This window comes from Polyodon spathula, chromosome 48 (genome assembly GCF_017654505.1).
Source record: "Polyodon spathula isolate WHYD16114869_AA chromosome 48, ASM1765450v1, whole genome shotgun sequence".
In the NCBI taxonomy this organism is placed as follows: Eukaryota; Metazoa; Chordata; class Actinopteri; order Acipenseriformes; family Polyodontidae; genus Polyodon; species Polyodon spathula.
Genome location: NC_054581.1, coordinates 1,339,768 through 1,367,450, shown reverse-complemented (window position 1 = coordinate 1,367,450; position 27,683 = coordinate 1,339,768). Strand labels below are relative to the sequence as shown.

General features: G+C 45.9%; 1 protein-coding gene across 3 annotated transcripts; it reads left to right on the top strand.

Moving 5' to 3' along the window:
• On the top strand, positions 1-26,706 carry acap1 (ArfGAP with coiled-coil, ankyrin repeat and PH domains 1). Of its 3 annotated transcripts, XM_041238223.1 has the most exons (24): positions 1-160; positions 4,743-4,800; positions 5,982-6,101; positions 6,974-7,027; positions 7,483-7,541; positions 7,685-7,868; positions 8,857-8,901; positions 9,855-9,950; positions 12,303-12,377; positions 13,436-13,548; positions 13,921-13,972; positions 15,151-15,251; positions 16,907-17,018; positions 17,356-17,567; positions 18,846-18,915; positions 19,235-19,329; positions 20,242-20,429; positions 20,938-21,003; positions 21,304-21,503; positions 21,627-21,736; positions 22,177-22,287; positions 22,674-22,738; positions 24,860-24,927; positions 26,600-26,706. In XM_041238223.1, the coding sequence occupies exons 1-24, from the start codon at positions 108-110 to the stop codon at positions 26,666-26,668; spliced, it is 2,376 nt and encodes a 791-aa protein (XP_041094157.1). In that variant the 5' UTR covers positions 1-107; the 3' UTR covers positions 26,669-26,706. The 3 variants fall into 3 exon arrangements, with proteins under 3 accessions (XP_041094157.1, XP_041094160.1, XP_041094159.1); XM_041238226.1 differs by lacking the exon at positions 20,938-21,003; XM_041238225.1 differs by lacking the exon at positions 24,860-24,927.
• The last annotated feature ends 977 nt before the right edge of the window (positions 26,707-27,683 follow it).

The following is a 27,683-nucleotide window of genomic DNA, read 5'->3' as shown; positions in this document are numbered from 1 at the left end:
GTCGCTGTGGTCTTCGCGTTGGGTTCTGCACCTTGCTGTAAACTTGTCTGTGCTCGACCGCCGACTTTTTTTTCTTTATTTCATAATATTTATTAGCCTTTGGAAGTATGACGGTGAAACTGGATTTTGAAGAATGCTTAAAAGACTCCCCACGCTTCAGGTAAAACCACATTTTAAGTGAATCATAAAATTTGCCTCAGTGCAGTATTTGTACTGATTGATAATGTTAAGATAGTTAGTGTAATCTGAGCTCTCTTTCCTATGCTGCTAGAGCGCTCTACAGCGTGGAGAGTGGAGCTCTCTTTCCTATACTGCTAGAGCGCTCTGCAGCGTGGAGAGTGGAGCTCTCTTTCCTATACTGCTAGAGCGCTCTGCAGTGTGGAGAGTGGAGCTCTCTTTCCTATACTGCTAGAGCGCTCTGCAGTGTGGAGAGTGGAGTTCTCTTTCCTATACTGCTAGAGCGCTCTGCAGTGTGGAGAGTGGAGTTCTCTTTCCTATACCGCTAGAGCGCTCTGCAGTGTGGAGAGTGGAGTTCTCTTTCCTATACTGCTAGAGCGCTCTGCAGTGTGGAGAGTGGAGTTCTCTTTCCTATACTGCTAGAGCGCTCTGCAGTGTGGAGAGTGGAGTTCTCTTTCCTATACTGCTAGAGCGCTCTGCAGTGTGGAGAGTGGAGTTCTCTTTCCTATACCGCTAGAGCGCTCTGCAGTGTGGAGAGTGGAGTTCTCTTTCCTATACTGCTAGAGCGCTCTGCAGTGTGGAGAGTGGAGCTCTCTTTCCTATACCGCTAGAGCGCTCTGCAGCGTGGAGAGTGGAGTTCTCTTTCCTATACCGCTAGAGCGCTCTGCAGTGTGGAGAGTGGAGCTCTCTTTCCTATACTGCTAGAGCGCTCTGCAGTGTGGAGAGTGGAGTTCTCTTTCCTATACTGCTAGAGCGCTCTGCAGTGTGGAGAGTGGAGCTCTCTTTCCTATACTGCTAGAGCGCTCTGCAGTGTGGAGAGTGGAGTTCTCTTTCCTATACCGCTAGAGCGCTCTGCAGTGTGGAGAGTGGAGTTCTCTTTCCTATACTGCTAGAGCGCTCTGCAGCGTGGAGAGTGGAGTTCTCTTTCCTATACTGCTAGAGCGCTCTGCAGTGTGGAGAGTGGAGTTCTCTTTCCTATACTGCTAGAGCGCTCTGCAGTGTGGAGAGTGGAGCTCTCTTTCCTATACTGCTAGAGCGCTCTGCAGTGTGGAGAGTGGAGTTCTCTTTCCTATACTGCTAGAGCGCTCTGCAGCGTGGAGAGTGGAGTTCTCTTTCCTATACCGCTAGAGCGCTCTGCAGCGTGGAGAGTGGAGTTCTCTTTCCTGTACTGCTAGAGCGCTCTGCAGCGTGGAGAGTGGAGCTCTCTTTCCTATACCGCTAGAGCGCTCTGCAGTGTGGAGAGTGGAGTTCTCTTTCCTGTACCGCTAGAGCGCTCTGCAGTGTGGAGAGTGGAGTTCTCTTTCCTATACTGCTAGAGCGCTCTGCAGTGTGGAGAGTGGAGTTCTCTTTCCTGTACTGCTAGAGCGCTCTGCAGTGTGGAGAGTGGAGTTCTCTTTCCTATACCGCTAGAGCGCTCTGCAGTGTGGAGAGTGGAGTTCTCTTTCCTATACTGCTAGAGCGCTCTGCAGTGTGGAGAGTGGAGTTCTCTTTCCTATACCGCTAGAGCGCTCTGCAGCGTGGAGAGTGGAGTTCTCTTTCCTATACTGCTAGAGCGCTCTGCAGTGTGGAGAGTGGAGTTCTCTTTCCTGTGCCGCTAGAGCGCTCTGCAGTGTGGAGAGTGGAGCTCTCTTTCCTATACCGCTAGAGCGCTCTGCAGTGTGGAGAGTGGAGTTCTCTTTCCTATACCGCTAGAGCGCTCTGCAGTGTGGAGAGTGGAGTTCTCTTTCCTATGCTGCTAGAGCGCTCTGCAGTGTGGAGAGTGGAGTTCTCTTTCCTGTGCTGCTAGAGCGCTCTGCAGTGTGGAGAGTGGAGCTCTCTTTCCTGTACCGCTAGAGCGCTCTGCAGCGTGGAGAGTGGAGTTCTCTTTCCTGTGCCGCTAGAGCGCTCTGCAGTGTGGAGAGTGGAGCTCTCTTTCCTATACTGCTAGAGCACTCTGTAGTGTGGAGAGTGGAGCTCTCTTTCCTGTGCCGCTAGAGAGCTCTGCAGTGTGGAGAGTGGAGTTCTCTTTCCTGTACCGCTAGAGCGCTCTGCAGTGTGGAGAGTGGAGTTATCTTTTCCTTCAGTGCTGCTGAGGTTTTGATAATAAGGTGTTATTGAGATATCTTGATCCTTCCACCTTAAAACCTGAACCTGCTTGCCCTTGGCATTCTTCCTGCAGCTACAGAAGTAACATTTACTTGATAAATAAATAGCTAGCCTGCCAGTGCAGGAATGCTGGGAAATTCTCACCACTTAAACACAGACTGCAGGCAGTTTGGTCATGTTTTCTTATTGGTATTTTTTCTTTCTTCCTATCTGTATCTTATTTTTGTTTCTCTGTCTTTTTCTTTCTATCTCATTTTCTATCTTCTAATTTCTCTCATTTCTTTTTGTTCGTTCTCTCTCTTTCTCTCTCTGTCTGTCTCTCAGAAGGAAGCAGTGTTTCCTGCCTGGGCTGTAAGAGACACTGTGATGATCACACTGCACGTTGCCGAATGCACACTTCCGGATTGCATTGATATTTCCATTCCCCTGTAAAGACATGTACAGCAGGAGGGAGTGCCTCATGATGCATGACATCAGTGTTGAGCTACTGTCCTGCTGTCTGTCTGCTCCGTGCCTTTCTGTGCATGGCCGCCCAATCAGTAGTACTAGCTAAAATGTTTAGCAGTACCTTTGTACTAAAAGCACAGAGAGGTCTGGTAAAGCACAGGGAAGCATTGTAAAGCACAGAGAGGTGTGGTAAAGCACAGGGAAGCATTGTAAAGCACAGAGAGGTGTGGTAAAGCACAGGGAAGCATTGTAAAGCACAGAGAGGTGTGGTAAAGCATAGGGAAGCAATGTAAAGCACAGAGAGGTCTGGTAAAGCACAGGGAAGCATTGTAAAGCACAGAGAGGTGTGGTAAAGCATAGGGAAGCATTGTAAAGCACAGAGAGGTCTGGTAAAACATAGGGAAGCATTGTAAAGCACAGAGACGTCTGGTAAAGCACAGGGAAGCATTGTAAAGCACAGAGAGGTGTGGTAAAGCATAGGGAAGCATTGTAAAGCACAGAGAGGTCTGGTAAAGCATAGGAAAGCATTGTAAAGCACAGGGAAGCATTGCATTCTCCAGACAAGCTCCAAACCAGTTAAAGGCAGCTTTTAAAGAGAAAAAAAACCTCTAAAGTTACAGCAGTATCTAATACCATAGCGAAATCCCTCACACTTTACCATATAGGAATCAAAACTCAACATGGAAGACGATGAAAGAGACATTTGGTGCAAATTTTTGTCATTTCGTTTATTTTAGCATTTATTAGGTCTAAAGCCATAGAAAGGGTTATTTTTAATATGTCTATCTTTGTATTTCCTTGTCTCTTATACAGAAGTATTATCTTTTATATTTTAAGGTTATATATTTACAACCTAGCAGTGTGGGCAGAAATGGTCTACCACAGCCTGCTAGTTCATACAGGCCTCTTACAACCTCCCGTTGCTAGGCAACCTGAGGCGAGCTAGCAGGAAGTTAGCAATGCCGATGCAGTGGGGTGATAAAGACAGGAAGTCAGGGTTACCGCAGCAACAGGAGCCCTTAAAAAGATGTCAAGCCAGTTTTTTCTTTCATATTGAAATTTTCTAGGAACTAGCTAAAAAAAAAAAAAAAAAAAAAAAAAAACAAAAAACCCAAACAACGGTAAAGAAGTTGATTTGAAATATGAGAAGCTCGTTGGAGTGTGAAACGTTGCTGCAGTTCTCTTGTCTGTAAAAACAGCGCTGCTGATACTGACAGGAAGAGCATTTAACCACAGAAATAGCGGTGCTGGGGTGGCGCAACCAATCAGAACTCGCTTTGAATGACAGAAGCAGCTTCAAAAAGAGAGAGTGTGGTTCTTTTTTTTTTTTTTTTTTTAGGCCCTCATGGAAAACCTGTGCGTTTTTGAATCATTTCTTCCACAGCTCTGACCAAAAGTTTTGCATTGCCCTATAGAATTAACTTGTGGTAAAGCATAGGGAAGCATTGCAAAGCACAGAGAGGTCTGATAAAGCATAGGGAAGCATTGCAAAGCACAGACAGGTGTGGTAAAGCATAGGGAAGCATTGTAAAGCACAGAGAGGTCTGGTAAAGCATAGGGAAGCATTGCAAAGCACAGAGAGGTCTGGTAAAGCATAGGGAAGCATTGCAAAGCACAGAGAGGTCTGGTAAAGCATAGGGAAGCATTGCAAAGCACAGAGAGGTGTGGTAAAGCATAGGGAAGCATTGTAAAGCACAGATAGGTGTGGTAAAGCATAGGGAAGCATTGCAAAGCATAGAGAGGTCTGATAAAGCATAGGGAAGCATTGTAAAGCACAGAGAGGTGTGGTAAAGCATAGGGAAGCATTGTAAATAAAGTGTTCACGTCATGGAACTGGAGCAGTCAAGAACAAGGCTTGGAAATGCACGCTCGACTGTGTGTGTGTCTCTCTCGTATTGGAGCACAGTGGATCGTGGAAGTAATGCTGACACATGTTTGATTGACAGGGAGCTCTGTGTGCATCTAAAAGAAATGAACAGTAGATTAAAACTGCCAGTTGAATGACCCTAACCCTCCTGCTTGCATGTGTTCAGGGCAGCCATCGAGACTGTGGAGAGCGATGTAACAGAACTGGAGGCCAAACTGGACAAGGTGAGAAACGTCGGTGATCCCTTTTTTCCCCCGTTTCCCTGAATATTGAATGAATATCTTCTTGGTTCTGTTGCTCCGGTTTGGAGCTGACTCGATCTGTTCCAAATCATGTGACTGTGTGGCCTTTCAGCCCTTCTACTCTCTCGGTCTGTATAGATGGGGGGGAGTAGGCGGGGCTAGCAGAGTCACATGACTTAAATGGAAGGCTGTGTGTCTCCCTGGCATTTAGGGTTCTTCAGACAAGCTCAAATCCGCAGTTTTTGGAGTTTGAGGTTCACACTATTAGCAGACTGGCAGTGCCAGTATTTGAACTGTATTCAGCTGTACATAATTGAAGTGCAAACTGTTGACATATAAATGATCTGTTTTTCCGCTAGCTTTTGAAAGACGTAGTTGAGTAACTGCCATCTTCCATTCCCAGGGCTGTCAATTCAAAACTGTCAACATGTACAGAACAGTTTCAGATAAGAATTAGCAATGCATCTCTAATCACAATCGAGTCAGAGGTTCTCAACATGCAAAGCAGTGACGTCTCACATACAGATGGACAAATGGACAGACACCTCCCTGTATTACTGGGGCGGTGTGGTCCTGTGGCTAAAGACCAGGGCTTGTCACTAGAAGGTCACGGGTTCAAAGCCCACCTCTGCCATTGACTGGCAGTGTGTGACCCTGAGAGAGTCGCTTCACCTCCTTGCGCTCTGCAGATGAGATGTTAAATCAACGCACTATTGGAAGTGACTCTGCATCTAATGCGCAGTTCACAGCCTGCCTCTGGAAAGCGCTGTGTGATGGAGGTCCACTATGAAAGGCGCTATATAAAAATAGATATTATTATTTCTTAGAAGTCCTTAACGACTTACAGTTGTTACAAAAGATCACACTGCAGATAATTCAATAAAATCAGTGGTAAGAGCAAATTTAAATGAAAGAAAATAAATACAGTAATTAAAGAGAGATTGTGACTAAGAGCAGTTCATCTTAAAATGTTTCTTTATGAGAGCAAATTCCATTAAGAGCAGCTGCAATCAATTTGTAACTTCAAAGAACAATTACAAAAAATAGGTTAATACACATACCTTTTAAGAGTAAAATCAAATACAAGTTACAGAGAATATATGGCTGGATTCCTGTGATGTGATAGTTCTGCTGAATAATGTAACCTGTGTGTGTGTGCCCAGCTTGTGAAGCAGTGCAACACCATGCTGGAGTCGGGACGTGTGTATTGCCAAAACAGCCGTCAGTTTGTGGCTGGGGTTCGAGAGCTTGGACAGCACTCCAGAGGGGACGACATGATGAGGGTGAGATCCTGCACCTGTCATTATTATTATTATTATTATTATTATTATTATTATTATTGGTTTATTTGGCAGACACCTTTACCAGTACAAGGTTACAGTGCAAATACAGTGGAGTTTACAGTCAGTGCAAATAATAACACTGTTAGAATACAATATGAACTGGGATGCAACAAGTTAGTATCACAGCGAGTTATCTCTACAGTGACAGATTAGCAGTGCAAGGGTAGCGCATCAGCTGAGGATCCAGTAACGTGGTGCTGAGGTCAGGCGAGTCCAGGGCAGAGCAGGAGGGGCGGATCAGGAGATCTGTCCAGTGCAGCTCATTTCAACAGTGTTAGTTATTGTAGTTAACAAAACAGGGATGCTTCTGTTGCATAGCAGTTTTTGATACCTGTAATGGATCTGCATTGAGAGAATCGTAAAATACAGCTGTGTACATTAGGACTGGTATGGAAATAAGACTCCTATTGCACAGCAGTTTCACCCCAGTCCGGATTTTACTACCAACTTGATCAGCCCCCGTAGGTAAAAAGCTCAGGTGTGTCTTATTATTAAACTCAAAGTCAAACCGCTGTGCAACGGGAGTCTTATTCCCAGCCCTATATTACAGAAGCTGCGCTGCCATTAGCTGTGTAGGGCTCCAGCGTGCAGTTTTGAAAGAAGTGCGTGTTACGGCAAACGTTTTCATTGTAAAACCCACATCTGGCGCCACACGAGGTTAAAGACAGTTCTCGGTTTGCTTGCCTTGCTTTCCAGGGATGTTCCTGTTTTGCTTTACCTGGGTCACCTCGCTGGCTGAAAGTATGCTCTTCCGCACTCCTGTCCTAAGTCTTAAAAAAAAAAAAACCAAACACGTTGCTTTTGTTTCACAGGAATGCCTGGATAAGTTTTCCAGCAAGCTGAATGTGATGATTGAGGCCCAAGGGGTGAGTAGGGCTGTGAAGGGAGGCTAAGATTATGCAGTGCTGTAGTTCAGCCTCCAACTCTGATCCTGTAGAGCTACTGGTTTTCGTTTCAAACGGTCTACTTCACTGCACCAATTACTGGCTTAATCAGTCCAGATTAACACGTGTTCCAGATCTTTATAATGAAGAGACACCTTGAAATCCTGCAGGACTGGGGCGCTGCAGGGCCAGGGCTGGAGACACCTGGACTAGGCTGATGGTAATAAGACTCCTATTGCATAGCAGTTTCATTCCAAGTTTTAATATGTGTTTGATTAGCCAGGGTGTGTCTAGGTAACACGCTCTGGCGTGTCATATTATTAAGCTCATAGTAAAACCAGGAATGGATCAAACCGCTGTGGAACGGGAGTCTTATTTGCATTCCTGTATTCAAAGTTGAAAGTCTGTCGATTTACATTGTGAGGTTTGTGTTTTAGGAGCTCATTGAAACGACCCAGAAATCCGTCAAGCAGCAGATCCAGAATTTTGTCAAAGAGTGAGTATTTCAAATCGGTTTCTTTTAAAAAGCAGTTCTAGCTGACTAAATCGTTCATTAATATTGAGGGCATGGAGGCTGGCGGAGGCTGTCCTGTCTTTGAGTGGAGATCTCGGCTGAGTTTCTTTTGTCTGGGTTTTCAGGGATGTGAAGCGATTCAAAGACACCAAGAAGGAGTTTGACAAGAGCAGCGAGAATCTGGAGAACTCGCTGATCCGCAACGCACAGGCTCCGCGCAACAAGCAGCACGAGGTGGACGAGGCCAGCAGCGCCCTGCTCACAGCCAGGAGGGCCTTCCGCAACGAGGCGCTCGACTACGTGCTGCAGGTGAGCAGCACAGCGCCACCTAGGGCCCGGAAAGACTGCATTGCACAAGGGCTTCTCAACTATGGATTTTTTAAAATTTTTAAAATGGTTTGCCCTGAAATAATTTTGAAAAAAAGCATTATAAAATAGATACGTAGGTAAAAAAGTTGGTACAGTTGTGAACGCTGTGACTGAATGCTAGTCACTGCAGTCTGTTGGTCTCCATGTAAGCTCTTTGCTATGCTTTTACTATGAGAAACTTTTATAAGGGTTAGTTTATCATGGTTTGTTTATTGATATGCTTTACCAGACCTCTCTGTGCTTTACAATGCTTCCCTGTGCTTTACCAGACCTCTCTGTGCTTTACAATGCTTCCCTGTGCTTTACCAGACCTCTCTGTGCTTTACAATGCTTCCCTGTGCTTTACCAGACCTCTCTGTGCTTTACAATGCTTCCCTATGCTTTACCAGACCTCTCTGTGCTTTACAATGCTTCCCTGTGCTTTACCAGACCTCTCTGTGCTTTACAATGCTTCCCTATGCTTTACCAGACCTCTCTGTGCTTTACGATGCTTCCCTATGCTTTACCAGACCTCTCTGTGCTTTACGATGCTTCCCTATGCTTTACCAGACCTCTCTGTGCTTTACAATGCTTCCCTATGCTTTACCAGACCTCTCTGTGCTTTACAATGCTTCCCTATGCTTTACCAGACCTCTCTGTGCTTTACGATGCTTCCCTATGCTTTACCAGACCTCTCTGTGCTTTACGATGCTTCCCTATGCTTTACCAGACCTCTCTATGCTTTACGATGCTTCCCTATGCTTCACCATGCTTTCACTGTGCTTTATTACACTTTCATATGCCAGAACATTAAACTGACTCGTAATGCACTAAATACGAATGCATTATTTACAGAAATGGTGTAAAGTAGTATTTTTTTGGTAAGTGAACAGTTTTCGTGTGTGTGTGTGTGTTTTTTTAAAACATTTTTTTAATTTTATTTTTCTAGATCACCGTCATTGAATCAAAGAAAAAGACTGAAGTTTTATCGTCTGTGAGTAAATTCTTCAACGCATTTCTATAAACAAGCCCCTGTCAATAACAGACACCCCGAAGCCAACAAAATAACCCTGTGACCTGTGCTTCCGTTTGCTGTATCGGTCTCGTACGTGCAGTTGTGAAAGACACACACGTTTTATTTACCATAAGACCACGAGGAAACTGACGAGCGAGAGACGGCCATTCGGCCAACTGTGGCCTGTCCTAGGCGATTGATCTTAAAACTTTCTCAAGTGTCTTTGTTTCCTTTAGAAATGCATCGTCTCTGCAGTGCATTGTGGGATTGTAGTCCTGGGCAGGGAGTGTTAGCTCTGATTTAAAGTCATCAAAGAACTACACCTCCCAGTTTCCTCAGCGCTAGCTCGGGTTAGGGTTAAGGAAAGGTCACAGAAACTGATGCGTTTTGTCAGTTTTGCTACATTGTCGGTCTGCGGCCAAAAATGTCAGCACCCCGGATGAGAGGAAAATGAGTTTCCGATCGGCTTCCAAAACACGGAAGCGAACCGCCATTGAGCGGTACTCGGTTGTAAAGGTGAGGGAAGGACAGCGTTTCTCGTTTTGAAACCAGCACACTGATACATAGCTGTGTTTTGGTTTATTTAATGCCGTTCGTTTTGGCCTGGCCTCTAGAGGAGGCTCGGTGGTCCAGCGGTTAGAGAAAGGGGTTTGATACCAGGAGGTTCAAATCCCGGCTCAGCCGCTGACTCCCTGTGTGCGGGACCCTGAGCGAGTCACTGAACCTCCTTGTGCTCCGTCCTTGAGACGCAAAACAAACGAGGTCCTATTGGAAGAGACTCTGCAGCAGCAGCAGCAGTTGTTGATGATGCAGAGTTCACCCCTCTAGTCTCTGTAAGTCGTTTTGGATAAAAGCCTCTGCTGAATGACTCATTAATATTAATAATAGTCCTGTAGCAGGTTTGCACTGTAATGAGATCCTGTGTCTTGCAGATGTTGTCCCTGGTTGAGGCTCAAGCCACGTTCTTCGCTCAGGGATACGATTGCTTCAAAGAACTGGAGGAGTACCGGAAAGATCTCGCAGGGCAGGTAAGACTTTGCATTGTAAAGACAGCTCCGCGCCAAGCGACGGTCAGCCACAGACACAGGGATACATGTAACCCTTTGCAGTCCGGTTATTCAGCGTTTGTCAGGCGTGTCGGGTCCAGTTTATTTTCACACGCGCTGTTTAAAATGTTTTTTTGTCAGAGTAAAACAGGTTTTAAAAGGCATTGAATCACAAAAGGACACTCAGTACTGCATCTCCAGACAAGCCCCACCCCTTGCTCGCTGTTCACATACCTCTTTACAGACGTGCATACTGATAAATCCTCTCCTGATCACTCGTTTTATCACCAGACTCTTCAACAATGCGATCCAAGTCATTATTTTATTACTGTATCATCTCAAAGCTCTGCAGATGTCTGTGATATTCTCTGAGCGCTGGATGCAGAAGCAGCTGTCTCTTGTTTGTGTCCGCGTTGTCTCTGTGGTGCATGGGGCAACTCGAGACCTGTGCTTGACGTCTTTTTGATGATGTCGGGCTGCAAAGGGAAAACTGTAATGTCAGACCTGGTCCGACAACAGACCCCAAAGGGTTAAGTTCGTCATGTTCGGTACGCATAATCATGTTCGTTTTTTTGCGTAATATAACCCTAACCTTTTTCTGCCACAATTGTGTACTTGCATATATCATGCAAAAGGATTTCCGTGTTGTAACGTTGTGTGAGCACGCGTGTGTTCGCTGTGTAGCTACCGTGGAAACACACAGTGGAAAGTGTCACCCTAGTTTCAGTGCCCCTGTTTATTAGCGGAGACTGGAGCAGGATAGCTGGCCTGTTCCCAAAGGGGACAGAGTTATTCACAATGTTTTAGGTAAGTGAAGAAATCCTCTTCAGATGTGTGATAATCGTTGGTAAAGCACCGGAAGCTGACTTGTGCAACGTGAACACGAAATCCAAACACATAGGGTAGCACAGTCAAGTCAATTAGAATTGTAACTGTGTCATTTGTAGTGCATTTCAATTACAATATAATTGTAATTGCAATTACAGTTGTAATTTGTAATGTATTTCAGTTTGTGTAATTGTGTCAATTCAATTGAAATTGTGTAATTTGTAATGTGTTTCAATTGAAATTGTGTAATTTGTGATGTGTTTCAATTGCAAGGTGATTGCAGTGGAACCTTGGCACGTCTGCATATTTGTAATTACACTGTGTAATTGATCAATTACCGTTCACTTATTCATTCATTTGATCGTTATTGTATTTTCTACCAGTTTTAATGACCCCTGTTTGTTTGTAAAGCAAGATGCCAGTTGTGTAGAGAGTTGCTGTGTTTGTACGTGTGATCGCTGCAGAGTTAGTTAAGATAAATAAATCGAGTGAACTTGTTAATGTGGGTAATTGTTAGGGTTTTCGTGTAATTGGAATTGAAGATAGTAGATAGAATCTGAATTTCAGCAGATAATTGTAAGTGTAGTTCATTGACCCAGGTCTGGACTGGTAACCCATCACCTGTTAAAGACAACAGAGAAACTCTCTTCTCTACACTAGACTGGCTGTGATGGCAACTCTCTTCTCTCACACATGTTGTGCTTGGGGCTGCCTGGGCTTGTCCCGCAGCGTTGTCTGTGCTGCAGGCAGGAAGGGCTGCTCTGTGCTTACAGTCCTCAGCTCAGCCACTTCCTGGTGAAATGTGTTTTGTGATGAGCTGCCGTTGAGGACTCTGCCCCCTGTTGGCGAGATGAGGTTAAAAGCCCTACCGCCTCCCAGTGTAATCAATGCAGTAGTTTTTGTATCAGTTCTCCAGCACAAATGGGCATATTTTTTGTAGTAGTGCTCTGTTTCATTTGCCAGGTTTTCAATATATTCAATATTTAGAAACATCTGCTGTTTAATAGCTAGAGAACACGTTTCATTTCGAAAGAGACAACGCTGTTTATTTATTTACCCTGAGAAAAATACATCCCTAACTAGGACGATAAGTTCAGGAGCTTCAGCTCCTGCCCGTGATGCCTTTCATTTAAGAGAGACACCAATTTCGATCTCAGAATTTTGTAACCTCGATTGCTATTTCTTGGGTTGAAAACTAACAGGGAGGGCTCTCTGACACACACACACACACACAAATGCCTGTTTGTGAAAAGTGAGACAGGAAGGTGAGCCCTTCCTGTTTCCTGTTTGCGATTTGACCGTTGACCCTGACACAGCGACGTTCGGGTTATCAGTGCGTGTACAGCTTCGACTTTTCCAGTGCGTATAAAATAACGTCCGAGAGTCATCCATCGCCTGTGGTACCCAGTGCGCCGCTAAAATGCTTCCCCACCCCACTACATCTTAAAATCTCGCGGTTGGCTACACATTTTAATAATATAATTTTTTTTTTTTTTTTCTTCCCAGCTCCATCACCTGGTACTTAACTGTGCGCGAGATAAGAGAGACATGGAACAGAGGCACGTCACGGTCAAGCAGAAGGTAGACCGTCCATTGCGATCCCAGCATGAACCCCCAGCCAGCAGAACCATCATTCCAGTTCCTGTTTAAAATCAGTTCCACTTCCTTCAAAAGAATCAGAATCGACATTTTAGAGACAATAAATAATAATAATAATAATAATAATAATAATAATAATAATAATAATAATAATAATTGGGAAAAAAATTTTAACGCTGCCAATCGCGACTTAAATTTTAACAGAACGCTTGATTGCGTGGGAATGGGGAATTGGGAATTGATTTTTTTAAGGGAATTGGATTTAAACAAGTAGGACTTAACCTTTTTTAAAAAGTAGGAATTGACCCTGAGTTACCAGCATCTTCAACTAAAACCTTAATTAAGACCACTTTCCCTACCCCCTACCCCTAACCCGAACCTTGTACCATCGAATCTCCTCTGACAGGTCCAGTCTCACTTACAATACTGCATGAGAACAGCCTGTAAACACAGCTCCCATTCACCAGAATCTTCAGAACTAACATCGCAATAGGAGAATTAATTAACATGCATGCAGGGGGGAACAGAAGTTCCTTCCCCTGGGGGTATGGGGACCGATATTGGGTTACAAAGGGACTAGACAGCCTCGCTCGTTCCCTTCAAATCACGTGACAGATCACGTGACCTCCCAGTAGCCCATAGCTGATTTTTAGCTTTTTAAGCAGTTGGTTGTCTGAGATATTTTCCTGCAGTTTCCCCTGCGCTAATGCAAGATGGCCAAAATGCTGTTGGTTTCCGCAGCTTGGTGAGAACGGTTTCCTCGGAAGCCAATTTGCAAGCTGTTTCGATTGTTATCTGTTTGTGATCTCGTTATTGTCCCTTCGTCGTTTTGTATTGAGCAAGGTGAGGTTTCCGAAACCAGACTGAGATGACCTTTTGCCATTATGCGCGTGTTTCTCGTATAAAAGCTGACAGTTACTAAATGATCCGTTGCATACAGCCTTAGCGATTCTAGATTTGTGTTTTGCTGCCGACTATAAAGGCGCTGTAAGGACGGCGCCGCTGTGATTTTGGATTTGATCTGTGCTGTTCTACTGCAGGATATTTCCTATGACGACTCGATGACTGAGTTCAACCCTGATGCTCGAAACAGCGTCGCCATGGAAGGATACCTCTACAAACGAGCCAGCAACGCCTTCAAAACCTGGAGCAGGTCAGTACAGGAGAGAGGGCGAGATTTCATCACCAACTCGCCAACCATGCCCAGACGGTACTCGTTTTGTTTCCCAGTAATTGCCTTTAACCCCCTGTTAAAGGTCCGACGTTACAGTTTTCCCTTTCCAGTCCGATGTCTGGACCCTGTCCCACGTCATCAGAAAGACGTCAAGCCCAGGTCTGTAGTCGTTTTTTCCTCAGGAAAAAGCCGACAAAACCTTTCAATGGCCGAGTCCAAAAGGGAAAAAAGGGTGTATCTCGTAGCCCTGGTGCACCACAGAGACGACGGTGGAAATGTTCTCACTTTTAGTGGTTTAGAGGAGTTAGTGGTTCAACTTTGATAAATTTTGTTTTCCCTTTTCTTTCCTAGACGCTGGTTTTCAATCCAAAACAACCAGCTGGTTTACCAGAAGAAACTTAAGGTGAATTTTTATTTATTTATTTTTTAAGTGTGGGGCGGGGGACCTTATTCTGTGTAACACAGGAAGGTTTCAGTTGTGGTCACCTCACTACAAAAAGGATACTGCTGCTCTAGAAAGAGCGCAAAGAAGAGCGACCGGAATTATTCCGGGCTTAAAAGACGTGTCATATGCAGACAGGCTAAAAGAATTGAATCTGTTCAGTCTTGAACAAAGAAGACGATCTGAATCAAGCATTCAGAATCCTAAAAGGTATTGACGATGTCGACCCAGGGGCGCTCGATCTGAAAAAAGAAACAAGGACCAGGGATCACAAACGGAGATTAGACAAAGGGGCATTCAGAGCAGAAAATAGGAGGCACTTTTTTACACAGAGAATCGTGAGGGTCTGGAATCAACTCCCCAGTAATGTTGTTGAAGCCGACACCCTGGGATCCTTCAGGAAGCTGCTTGATGAGATTCTGGGATCAATAAGCTACTAACAACCAAACGAGCAAGATGGGCCGAATGGCCTCCTCTCGTTTGTAAACTTTCTTATGAGCTACACGGGTCTCACATGGGCAGTTTGAAAATGTTTCATTGTGAAAACGTAGTGGTAGGGCTAAAGGAAGTTTTCAGTTTCCATGGCTTATCCTCAGGAAGTCGGTTATGCTTGCACTTCCTTGGTCAGCAGTGGAGAGGAGATCTGGCTGGTTAAGGACAGGAAGCCGCTGAATCAGTGGGGGGACAGTTTCACTCTCCAGGCGACCCAAGGAAGAGCAGCACTGTCTGCAGGTTTAGTACTCAGATTTCTGTAACGTGGTGTTCGAAGATAAAGTATACATATTAGAATTAGAATATCTTGTTAATGAGTCATTTAGCAGACGCTTTTATCCAAAGCGACTTCCAGAGACTAGGGGGGGTGAACTCTGCATCATCAACAACTGCTGCTGCTGCTGCAGAGTCTCTTCCAATAGGAGCTCGTTTGTTTTGCGTCTCGTCCGAAGGACGGAGCACAAGGAGGTTCAGTGACTCGCTCGGGGTCCCACACACAGGGAGTCAGCGGCTGAGCCGGGATTCTCCTGGTATCAAGCCCCTTTCTTTAACCACTGGACCAAGTCTGAATCTGTCCCTCGAATGTGATCTTCTCAGTGGCGTGCGCCAGGCTTTGTTCATGGGGTGGTGTGTGTGTGTGATTCCAGGATGCAGTGACAGTGGTTGTGGAAGATGTCAGGCTCTGCACAGTGAAGCAATGCCCGGACAACGAGAGGCGCTTCTGCTTTGAGGTCGTGTCGCCTTCCAAGTGAGTAGAACCGTTCGTGCACTTTTGCACCCCCTTGTGGCCAGCCAGAGAACTGCAAACTATATTTTTAACTCTTTCAGTTGAGTAAATTAGCTTCAAATTTCTTTCCAAGGGTAGCTTCAAAAATGAACTGCGTGGTTCTTATTGCTTATAAATAATAATAATAATAATAATAATAATAATAATAATAATAATAATAATCAGAAGTCGCTCAGTTGCATTGATCAAGTTTTATTTAGTTTTGCTGGCAATACACTAGCTGTGCGTATAGAGACTGTGCTCTGTGTGTATAGTGACTGCTGTGTGAATAGTAGCTGTCTCTTTTGTCGCTGTGTTTCAGGAGCTGTCTCTTGTCTCGCTGTGTTTCAGGAGCTGTCTCTATCGCTGTGTTTCAGGAGGTGTCTCTTGTCGCTGTGTTTCAGGAGCTGTCTCTTGTCTCGCTGTGTTTCAGGAGCTGTCTCTTGTCTCGCTGTGTTTCAGGAGCTGTCTCTATCGCTGTGTTTCAGGAGCTGTCTCTTGTCTCGCTGTGTTTCAGGAGCTGTCTCTATCGCTGTGTTTCAGGAGCTGTCTCTATCGCTGTGTTTCAGGAGCTGTCTCTTGTCTCGCTGTGTTTCAGGAGCTGTCTCTATCGCTGTGTTTCAGGAGCTGTCTCTTGTCTCGCTGTGTTTCAGGAGCTGTCTCTATCGCTGTGTTTCAGGAGCTGTCTCTATCGCTGTGTTTCAGGAGCTGTCTCTTGTCTCGCTGTGTTTCAGGAGCTGTCTCTTGTCTCGCTGTGTTTCAGGAGCTGTCTCTTGTCTCGCTGTGTTTCAGGAGCTGTCTCTTGTCTCGCTGTGTTTCAGGAGCTGTCTCTTGTCTCGCTGTGTTTCAGGAGCTGTCTCTTGTCTCGCTGTGTTTCAGGAGCTGTCTCTTGTCTCGCTGTGTTTCAGGAGCTGTCTCTTGTCTCGCTGTGTTTCAGGAGCTGTCTCTTGTCTCGCTGTGTTTCAGGAGCTGTCTCTTGTCTCGCTGTGTTTCAGGAGCTGTCTCTATCGCTGTGTTTCAGGAGCTGTCTCTATCGCTGTGTTTCAGGAGGTGTCTCTTGTGTGACTATGTTTCAGGAGCTGTCTCTATCGCTGTGTTTCAGGAGCTGTCTCTTGTCTCGCTGTGTTTCAGGAGCTGTCTCTTGTCTCGCTGTGTTTCAGGAGCTGTCTCTATCGCTGTGTTTCAGGAGCTGTCTCTTGTCTCGCTGTGTTTCAGGAGCTGTCTCTTGTCTCGCTGTGTTTCAGGAGCTGTCTCTTGTCTCGCTGTGTTTCAGGAGCTGTCTCTTGTCTCGCTGTGTTTCAGGAGCTGTCTCTATCGCTGTGTTTCAGGAGCTGTCTCTATCGCTGTGTTTCAGGAGGTGTCTCTTGTGTCGCTGACTGTTTCAGGAGCTGTCTCTATCGCTGTGTTTCAGGAGCTGTCTCTTGTCTCGCTGTGTTTCAGGAGCTGTCTCTTGTCTCGCTGTGTTTCAGGAGCTGTCTCTATCGCTGTGTTTCAGGAGCTGTCTCTTGTCTCGCTGTGTTTCAGGAGCTGTCTCTTGTCTCGCTGTGTTTCAGGAGCTGTCTCTTGTCTCGCTGTGTTTCAGGAGCTGTCTCTATCGCTGTGTTTCAGGAGCTGTCTCTTGTCTCGCTGTGTTTCAGGAGCTGTCTCCTGCAGGCTGACTCGGAGAGACAGCAGCAGGCCTGGATCCTGGCGGTTCAGAACAGCATCGCTACGGCCTTCCAAGAGCACAGAGAGGACAGCACAGGATCGGTGAGCCGAGCCTTAAAACTACGAGGCACCGGCACAATAGCGGGCTTGATCACATTAGAAACACTCTAGCTGCTGGGGGGGAATTGCTGCAGTGAGAGGAGGGAGAGAGGAGGGGATAATTGGGTGTGCTAAATCTTAGAATTTTTTTTTACATTTATTTCATAGAATGGGTTTTATTTACAGCGTGCATGCTTTGATTTCCTTTCCATCTTTTTTCATACAGTCTTTTTATGTATTAAAGCGTTGTCATTTTACTGCCCTCTGCTGGCTGTGGCGGTGAACTGCAGGCTGGCCAGCATGTGTTGCCTTATTTATTTATTTCTTTTGTGATTGACAGCGTCTGGAGCGAACAGCCTCGGTTTCAGGAGGGGGCGGAGCAGGGCTGGAATTCCCCGGCCAGACTCGGGAGAGCGTCGACAAGCAGGCCCTGGAGCAGGTGCAGCGTATCCGTGGCAACGACCAGTGCTGTGACTGCGGGGAGCCCAACCCGGACTGGGCCAGCATTAACCTGGGAATCACTCTGTGCATCGTCTGCTCCGGGATACACAGGTACTGGAGGCTGCGTCCTCCCTGACAGGAACAGAGACACCTTCCCGCTGGGCAGAGCGAGTCTCACTCAGAGTCGAGCTAACAAATTAAGACAAGCTTTGTCTCCTTCTTCCATTCCTTATCGGAGTACCCCATTGCTTCTGGAGTTTTGATTTGCTGTGCGTACGAAATCAAACCACTGGAACTGAATCTTGAATGAGAAAAGGAACACACAGCCACAAGTGATAAGATGCAGGAGACTTTTTAGAAGCTGTTTGAGATGCCTGATCTCTCTCTCTCTCTCCTCTGCCAGGAAGCTTCCCATGTACGGCGTGCAGCTGTTAATTATTTCCCCACTGCTACACTAACCTGTACTGCTTGGATCCATGTGTGATCTTTTTTTTTTTTTTTTTTTCCTGAAAATATGCAGGGTAATTTTGTCCTGTGTGGCTAATAGCATATCTGTTGTTATTAATATATATATGGTTCAACCTAACCTGGCCTGGCTGTCGTCATGGTCACAGAAACACAATATAAATACAGTGCATGTTGTATGCAGTATACATTGCCTGTCCACTTTATTAGGAACAGTCTATGCCGATGGAATTTGAAGTCGGACAGAATTAAATATGGAAATTAGGTTGACCATGTGATGTGACATCCTTGCAGCTCTATGAAGCGGTGGGCGTAGCACAACTGCAAACAGTCTACCAGGAATGGGTTAAAATCTACAGGTGTGGCATCACCTAGAATTTTAGGATTGAGATTTAAAAAAAAAATAAAAAATATATGAACATAATTTAATAATCATGTAATCAAAGAAACTACAAAAATGATGTTGCAACTACAAAAACGACATTGCAGGTGTCTGGAAAACTACAAAGCGTTCATGATGTTAACATAACATTATCCAGCAGCTTTCATTGGACTTTAGGAAGCAACATTAGTTCGTTCTATAGGTTGATGCAAACTCTGTACCCAGAGCTGGAAGGAGGCGTGATTGTAAAGGGATCTGCTTCCACAGTATGAAGCACAGTCCTGTTGGTCTGGCTGCTCCAAGAGTCCCAGGATGCATCAGCCAAGAGAGACGCAAAGCAGAGGGGAAAATACACTTGCTGAAATTTGCAATGATAATGAGTGAAGGGGTCTAGACACCTTCCATCACCTCGTGGAGTCTGGACCGTGTCCATGGCAGGCGCTGACCTGATCGTAGGCTCCATTCCTAATAAAGTGGCCCGGCAGCACTACCCTGTTGAGGTTGTGGTTTGACTGACTCTCTTTTTGTGTGACTCGCTGCAGGAGTCTGGGGGTTCATTTCTCCAAAGTGCGATCGCTGACCCTCGATTCCTGGGAGCCGGAACTGATGAAGGTGAAAACCCCCTTTTCAGATTAGGAAGACAGCTGCCCTTATAAAATGTTCCCACAGTAACAGCACAGCGAAGTGTAATACAGCACAGTGACAGCATGGTAAAGCACAGACAGGTCTGGGAAAGCGCAGGGAAGCATTGTAAAGCACGGAGATATCAGTTATCAAGCAAATTAATTGATCCAAAGTGGCAGATCCCTAATTGGCTTGTGAATGTTATCTGTAACCCTAAACCCCCCCAACCCCGCTCGACACCCCACCCCTCTGATAACCCTAACCCCCCCCCCCCCCCCCTCCCCCACCCTCTCTCTCTGTGTCTCAGTTAATGTGCGAGCTGGGAAACAGCACCATGAACGGTATCTATGAGGCCCGTATCGATGAGATGACCATCAAGAAACCACATTCTGGGAGCCCCAGGTAGGAACTCTGCACAGTGACCTGGGCTTCAGAAACTTCCTACTGTCTGCAAGCTTCAGTAACACTGATGAAGCACTGGAGCCCAAACGCTGCTCTGCTCGACTCAGTTTAGTTTCAATAACACTGATGAAGACACTAGAGCCCAAACGCTGCTCTGCTTGACTCAGTTTAGTTTCAGTAACACTGATGAAGGCACTAGAGCCCAAACGCTGCTCTGCTTGACTCAGTTTAGTTTCAGTAACACTGATGAAGGCACTAGAGCCCAAACGCTGCTCTGCTTGACTCAGTTTAGTTTCAGTAACACTGATGAAGGCACTAGAGCCCAAACGCTGCTCTGCTTGACTCAGTTTAGTTTCAGTAACACTGATGAAGGCACTAGAGCCCAAACGCTGCTCTGCTTGACTCAGTTTAGTTTCAGTAACACTGATGAAGGCACTAGAGCCCAAACGCTGGTCTGCTTGACTCAGTTTAGTTTCAATAACACTGATGAAGGCACTAGAGCCCAAACGCTGCTCTGCTTGACTCAGTTTAGTTTCAGTAACACTGATGAAGGCACTAGAGCCCAAACGCTGGTCTGCTTGACTCAGTTTAGTTTCAATAACACTGATGAAGGCACTAGAGCCCAAACGCTGCTCTGCTTGACTCAGTTTAGTTTCAGTAACACTGATGAAGGCACTAGAGCCCAAACGCTGCTCTGCTTGACTCAGTTTAGTTTCAGTAACACTGATGAAGGCACTAGAGCCCAAACGCTGCTCTGCTTGACTCAGTTTAGTTTCAGTAACACTGATCTCCACGTGACTGACTTTGCGGCCAGAGAAGACCGACAGAGAGGAGAGAGTGACCAGGTCACAGTGAGGACTCCTCCCTCTCTCTCTCTCTCTCTCTCGCTCTCTCTCTCTCTGCGTTTCTCAGGCAGGAGAAGGAAGCCTGGATCCGCTCCAAGTACGTCGAGAAAAAATTCATCCAGAAGCTTCCAGAGACGGGACGCCCCCTGCGCCGGTCCAGTGCCCGTCGGAACCGGGCCAACACCCAGGAGCGTCCCAGCGCCAGACCTCCCCTGAAACCCAAACCGGGCCGTGCCACCCTGCCCCGACTCGCAGGTACCACAAACACTCGCAGTGATTTATTTTGCAAAAAATCGACTCCCAGGTGCGCCACACGCTGGCTGTCCTAATGCTTCTGAAGTGAAGAATAAGGGTGATTTTGTAGATGTTGAATACAGACTGTATAGAGTCCTCGGAGCACATCCACAATGGCAAAGGGAAACCAAGAGAGGGCAGCATTGCCCTGTAGATCTGATCTGTTATTTGTATCATTATTATTGATGTATTTGGCAGACGCCTTTCTCCACAGGTGTTACAGGGCAGCACAGGGCTACAATGCAGGCTTCGTATTTAAACGCAGTTTACAGTCAGTGCAAATAATGTCACTGCTAGAATATGAACTAGAATATGAACTTTAGACAAGAACAAGGGTCTTGAAATGAATGCGAGCTGAGATAGGGAGCCAGTGGAGGGTGCGAAGCAGAGGGGAAGCGAGGTTGGGAGAGAAGGGGGGCGGACAGGCGAAGCAGGGAGGGCAGCAACTGATCCAGTGTGTTTCTCTCAGGGTTACCCAGCAGTAGCTCGGCCAGCAGCCTGAGTTTGAGCCGCAGCAGTCCAGCTTCTCCCAGAGGTAAGAGACCCTTCAGAGGCCTCGGAGTGGCTCAAATGGGACGACTTTTTAATTCATAAAATTGATTTCTTTTTAATTTTTTTATTACTTCCAATTGTATAAATGTTTTCGATTTTTCGAGGAAAGGCGCTGTAGAAATGAGTCGATGCTTTTATCCAAAGCGACTTACAGAGACTAGAAGGGTGAACTCTGCATCATTAACTACTGCTGCTGCGGTCTGCTGCCACCTGGTGGTCGTGGTTCGCTCTCCTGTGAAGGGCGGTGCTGTGGGAGGGTGATTTCAGTCTGTGTGTCTTGCAGATGGGGAGGAGGACCCGGTTGAAGACAGGGCGGACCGAGAGGATGATCTGAGCGCGCTCCACCCCGGGGCTCTGCTCTTCCGGGCCGCGGCGCTTCAGAACTTCCCCGTGATGGCGGACGCGCTGGCACACGGGGCCGACGTCAACTGGGTCAACGCCGCTGAGGAGAACAGCAGCCCGCTGATCCAGGCCGTGAGCGCGGTACGAGAGAGTGGACCCTCTCCCCTCATCGCTCGCCCTCCCTGACCTGGACCCTGCTTATACAGGCCACGAGTGCGCTGACCTCTCTCTGTCTCTCTCTCTCTCTCTCCTCCTCTATTCCAGAATTCCCTGGTGGCCTGCGAGTTCCTGCTTCAGAACGGAGCGAACGTCAATCAGACCGATGCTCGGGGGCGGGGCCCCATCCACCACGCCACGACCCTGGGGCACACAGGGTGAGAATATACCACCTTGCACCCAGCACTGAGAGTACACCCATACTTGTGTTTTTAATAGTATGAATCACAAATATTGTTATCAGGGCAGCAGTAGCTCTGTGTCTGCTGCAGGGGGTGCTGCGCAGGACCAGGTCTATTAGGGTTTTACAGCAGAGCATCTCCTTGGCAGCTCTTGCAATATTGAATTAACTGGCAACAGTACAGACGGCAGGAAAGCTGAGGAGCCTGTAGGGCAGGGGTGGCCAACGCTGGCCCTTTCGCTCCTGGTCTTTGTTCCAGCCCTGTTCTAAACTGTTCGATCTGAACCAGTCCGGACCCTGGAGTAGGTAATGAACGCATGTTAGCTGTTAAACCCGGAGTGGAATAACCCTCCTGGACCGGGATTGGACGCCCCTGCTGTGCGGGGAGTGCTGAGCGGTGTGCTGTGTTGTCGGCAGGCTGGTGTGTTTGTTCCTGAAGAGGGGAGCGGATCAGAGCGCCCGGGACGGGGACGGCAAAGACCCCCTCACCATCGCCATCGACAACGCCAATGCAGACATAGTCACGCTGTGAGTAGAGCAGGGAAGAGGGAGGAGCCTGGTAGAGCAGGGAGGAGCCTGGTAGAGCAGGGAAGAGGGAGGGGTCTGGTAGAGGGAGGAGCCTGGTAGAAGAGGGAGGAGCCTGGTAGAGCAGGGAAGAGGGAGGGGCTTGGTGAAGGAGGGAGGAGCCTGGTAGACCAGGGGAAGAGGGAGGAGCCAGGTGAAGGGGGGAGGAGCCAGGTAGAGCAGGGAAGAGGGAGGGGCCTGGCGAAGCTACCTTCAATGTCATGCATGAGAAGATTCATAGTTGTGAATGATCTATAAAATAGACCACATGCTTCTCTCACATATACTAGGCTAATGAAAGCTGGCATGCCCCTGACTCACTCTCTCTCTCTCTGTGTCGCCCCCTGTAGACTACGGCTGGCCAAGATGAAGGAGGAAATGATGCGTGAGATGGAAGGGTCCTACGGCCAATCAGGTCAATGCGGGGAGCAGGAGGGGGGGCGGGGCCACAGGAAGAGCCTGCAGGCTCGAATGAATCAGCTGGCAGGATGGGCGACCGGGTGGGACACCGAATAGGGGGTGAGGGGGGGGCCTCAGAGTAAACACTGCCCCCCCCATACAAACAGAACCACACTGCACTGATACTCAGGAGACCCAGGTTCAGTTAGAATTGCAATTACAGCAGCATATAATTTGCATTACAATTACAATGCTGTTTAATTAAATTACAATTACAATGAAGCTGCATTAATTACAATCAGAATTACAATGACACTAAAAAGTTAGATTAACAACTGCACACATTAACAAGAAAAATTATATATATATATATTTTTTTACCAGTATACTGGGTGAATAAAAACACTATATATATTCATCAGTTTCTTTGGGTAAATATAAACACTGATCTATATTTAACCAATTAATCTGAAAAGAATAAATAAATTAACCTGCTTATCTAGGGGAATGAAAACACTATTCTGTATTTAACCCAACGAATGTGTAAATCCATGTTTAAAGAACACTGTTCTGTGTTTGCCAGTAAGTGCGTGTTCCCTTTCTGTGGAGATGCAGCTGTGTCAATGCGTGTCTGTCACTGTTTCTCTGTACTGAAGCCTTTGAGTTTCAATATTGTCACGATCTTATCAATGTGATGGCAAACCAAATCAAGTACTGTAAAACAGGAAGATTTCGCCAGCTGGAAACGTTTGCTAATTTCACTTTTATTAAAAACCTGCAAAACTAATGTGCTGTGAAATTATTTGTACATGTGGCGTGCATTCAAAGATAGGGAAGCGCCAACGTTTATTACAGCAAAAAATGGACCTTGAAAGCCATTGGCGAAATTAAGCCACAAGAAAATGTTTTTTTCACAAAAATCCTGTTTTACAGTATGCAATAAAGTTGTGAAAGTGTTCCAGAGCGCCCCCTGCAGTGTGTACAAGAAACGCATTGCCTGTGTTGCTGTTCAAGCAGAAATATTGTTTGCCGTGATTGCTTTGAGATTTGGATTCAGGAGAAAGATGTTAAAATGTGTTGCCTGATGTGAGATTTTTTAAACGTTTTCATGAGAGTCGGCAATGCGTTTCAAAAACGCCGCACCCGCGCCACACTGGGACACTTTTAGGGCTGTATTCAATCAAAACATGCAGCGCCTGCTTTATCCCCTGTTGGTGACGCACAATTCTGTGATCCCACACTCTGTGTATTCAAGTTATTGACTCTTCTGCGAATGCCTGCTGTTTCCAGATTTCTTTTACAGTGCTACAGTGACAACTACTGTCAGGATTCAATCAGAATTGCCCTTGTATAGCTATAGCGGCGCCATAAACTTTTCAGCCTGTGTTAAGTCTGATTGAATGGCGCTTTAAAAAAAATGCTGTATTGATTGAATCCACTCCTTAAATTCACTGTGCCCTTGTTTTGATGTAATCTGGACTGGGATGCAGTACAGATAGGGGTTCTTGATTATTTTGGTGTTAAAGTGACACCCCGTTTTCAAAACCAGTTGACCAGGTCTGTATTTTGCGTTTACCTGATCGAGGCGCTGGCTGCTCCACTGCATCCAGGAACCTGGCGGCTGGTTCAGTTTGTTTCCTTCCAGTAAAGGACCGAACGCACGCTATGTAGAGCCACACCATTTCTTTAAAAATGTCTTCAACCAAAAAAGACACCAGCAGCATCAAAGACTGGCAATATTTCTGCTAAAGCCTTTTTAAAGGTGAACATAAAATAAAAATATTCGACAATATAGAATTTACTGGTTTTCAATTTATGTAATTAGGAACTTGTTCTGCACAGTAGAAACAATTTTAAATGTGACAAGCTATTTCGTTTCTGCTTGAATGAGTATTAACTGTGAAATAGCTAGAAATTGCAGTAAAATAAGCTGTCTTTTACAGTGTGGGGGGGGGGGAATCCAGCAATGTAATACAGTCCTGTAGTGTTTTAAAATTCATAACGTCACCCTGTGTTTCTGTGAACCCCTTGCTGTAACACTTTCAGTCCGTGTGTCCTGTCGCGTGGCCCTGTTTGTGAAGTGCCTTTCATCTCTCTCTCTCTCTCCTCTCCCTCTCTCTCTCTCTCCGCTCCCCAGTCGCCAGGGGGGAGCAGCTGCAGTGTTTGCAAGCTTTGTATTGTCACCAGCCTTCTGCATTCAAACAGGTAAACTGCTTGGCTTTTATGAAACTACTGTACCAGTATTTTTCTGGCGATACTGTTTACCTTGCCGAAAATCTTACCCGGCTCCCCGCACTTCCATATGCAGCCTTAAACGCCTTTTGACGTTTGAAAAACCTAACTGCCGTGCGCTGGAGGAAATTTCCAGGCAAAGAAGCGATTGAACGAATACCCAGATGTTTTAAAAAGGGGGTAACACTTTTCACAAAGCGTACAATTGCTGTGTATTTACATAGTAGTTACTTTGCAAATACACGTGTGCTTGCACATCATTACCTAAGCATGGTCGAAACTAATTTGCACAATATCACACTATCACTATTTCCTGATACAGGTGTGTGCTAACATTTATCGTGCAAACAGACATTCCACGTGAAGTACATTGTAACTGCATAACAACATTGGGGTGATGTGTAAGCACGCGTGCATTTGCTGTGTAACTACTATGTAAAGTGTTGCCCTGTTCGCTGTGGTATGTGTTTCTTTCCAAACTGCACATGCAAGACCTATGTAGTTAATGGACGTGCAATATGGGTCAGATTTCTGGAACGGTGATGTGGGCTCCAGGCACTTCAAATAGTTTGTCTATAGAGAGGAATTATAGCAGCACTGTGCTGTAATTTTCTGCTTTCCTTTTAAGTTGATCCCAGTACAGCCATTCATACATCTCAATCACACGCTGAAAGACACGTTTGTCGCAAAATTGATCGCATTCATTTCTGCGACTAAGTGGGCTTTTAAAAATGGCAAATGTGACTCATTTCCAAGCAGAAGCGACTCCTCTTTGGTGTAAATCCAGTCACGCTGCAGAACGACTGTGAGAAAGCGTGCCCCACGTCAAACGCTTTAATCTTTATTCTAGCTTCAATATAAGATGGGTCTCTCTCTCTACAACGTGACACGATCTCGTTTGCACGCTCTGCTTGACCAATTTTTAAAAGCCCATTTAGTTGTTGCACAGGAATTAATAATATTAAGATGTTGTATATTTTTCAAAAACAGTATATTTTTCAAAGACAGTATTTCAGCACAGTGTCGGTGAAATTCATTACTGCAGTGTAGAGCAATAGATATTTTTACAGGGATGGTAATAAGACTCCTGTTGCACAGCAGTGTCACCCAGTCCAGGTTTTACTACCGGCTTGATCAGCCCCCAGTGTGTCTAGGCAACAAGCTCAGGTGTGTCTGATTAAACTCCTAGTAAAGCCAGGAACGGATCACAATGCTGTGCAGTAGGAGTCTCATCCCTGTATTACAGTTGCTTGCTTCTACAGCTGTAGAGAGGGCTACAGTATGTTAATACTGTGTATTATACTGTATAGTTTGCCAGGTACAGTCCCATACAGTACAGGACAGTTCAGCCAGTGCTTCTGTAGCTGGAGAGACAGAGGCTTAGACAGTTCTCTAGATTCCAGTCTTGTCTAGTTCAGTGCTGTGCTGTATCAGTTTTAGTCACTATAAAACAACTCCTTTCCTGCGTTACACGAAATAGGAACCCTGCCTTCATATTAGTTTCCAAAGGGAACCATAGAACGCAAGTGCGACGCGCAGGTGGGGTCCTTTTAACTGTTAGACAGGAAGGAAGTGAACTGACCCAGGAGGTGTGTGTATGTATGTGTGTGTGTTTCGCTCTTTCAAACCCGCTCTCGTGTTGCAGGTGACGAGACGTACCAGGATATCTTCAGAGACTTCTCTCAGATGGCCTCCAATAACCCGGAGAAGCTGAATCGCAGGAGTGCCGACCTTAAGACCTCCACACTGTAGGGGGCGACAATGTGCCGCTGCCTGTTGTTGCTGGGGAGGTTGTCACGGTGATTTTAGCCTGCGGTCGGCCTGGTAAACGTTAGGAGGGGAAGATTGTTTTTGAAACTGTGAAATGCTGCCATTTGTTATTCACAATATATGTATATTACTTCAGAGCCCTTTAGCCTTTTGGTTTCGGGTGAAATAGGTTATCTACAGCAAAACATTCCTGAATGACTAATGAAGACCTCCCGAAGTGTTTTAAGATCTTCAGTAAATATGTGGTCACCGTTTCCCTTAGCGATTGTTGCTACCTGGTTGTAAACAAACTTTGCATTGTCAATCTGGAACCTGCCAATTTAAAATGTCCGTTCGTTAGGCCGGTAATTAGTCTGTACGTTATAACCCTACTTCAGCCATCTCGGCAAAAAACCACCTCTGCATTTGGACAGTCCTGTTGACTCCTATTCACAGCAAGGCAAAGCCAATATTATATCTCTATTTAATTAAGGCTGTATTCAGTATTTTCAGCCCCAAGCTTATCAGACCTCCCCTAATTAGACTTAGGTACTGTAAACTACCAAACCAATTTTAGGGATTTATTTTTGTTTTGCCTGCAGTACAGTAGCTGTGCACTAGATGGTGCTGACGTGTACTAATATAAATACCCTTTGACTGCCTGCATTATGTCAACCTGAGTTTTTTTCCATTGCTTTATATGGGGAAACACTGGCATCATCATAGGTCACCATGCATTTGCTTGCTAGTCTTCCATTCTCTCTCTCTCTCTCTCTCTCTCTCTCTCTCTCGATCCAGGCTTCTCAGTATTCTGATTTGCAAGCATGTTAAAAAGGCAAAAGGACAATGAGCATCACTTAATTAGAAGCCGTTTACTCGTTATTCTAGCCAATTATGAATTTGTAGTTTTTGATTCAAATGCTTATTCAAGGTTTTCTAATGCAAATACAGAACTGCATAGCAACAATCGCTTCCCATTG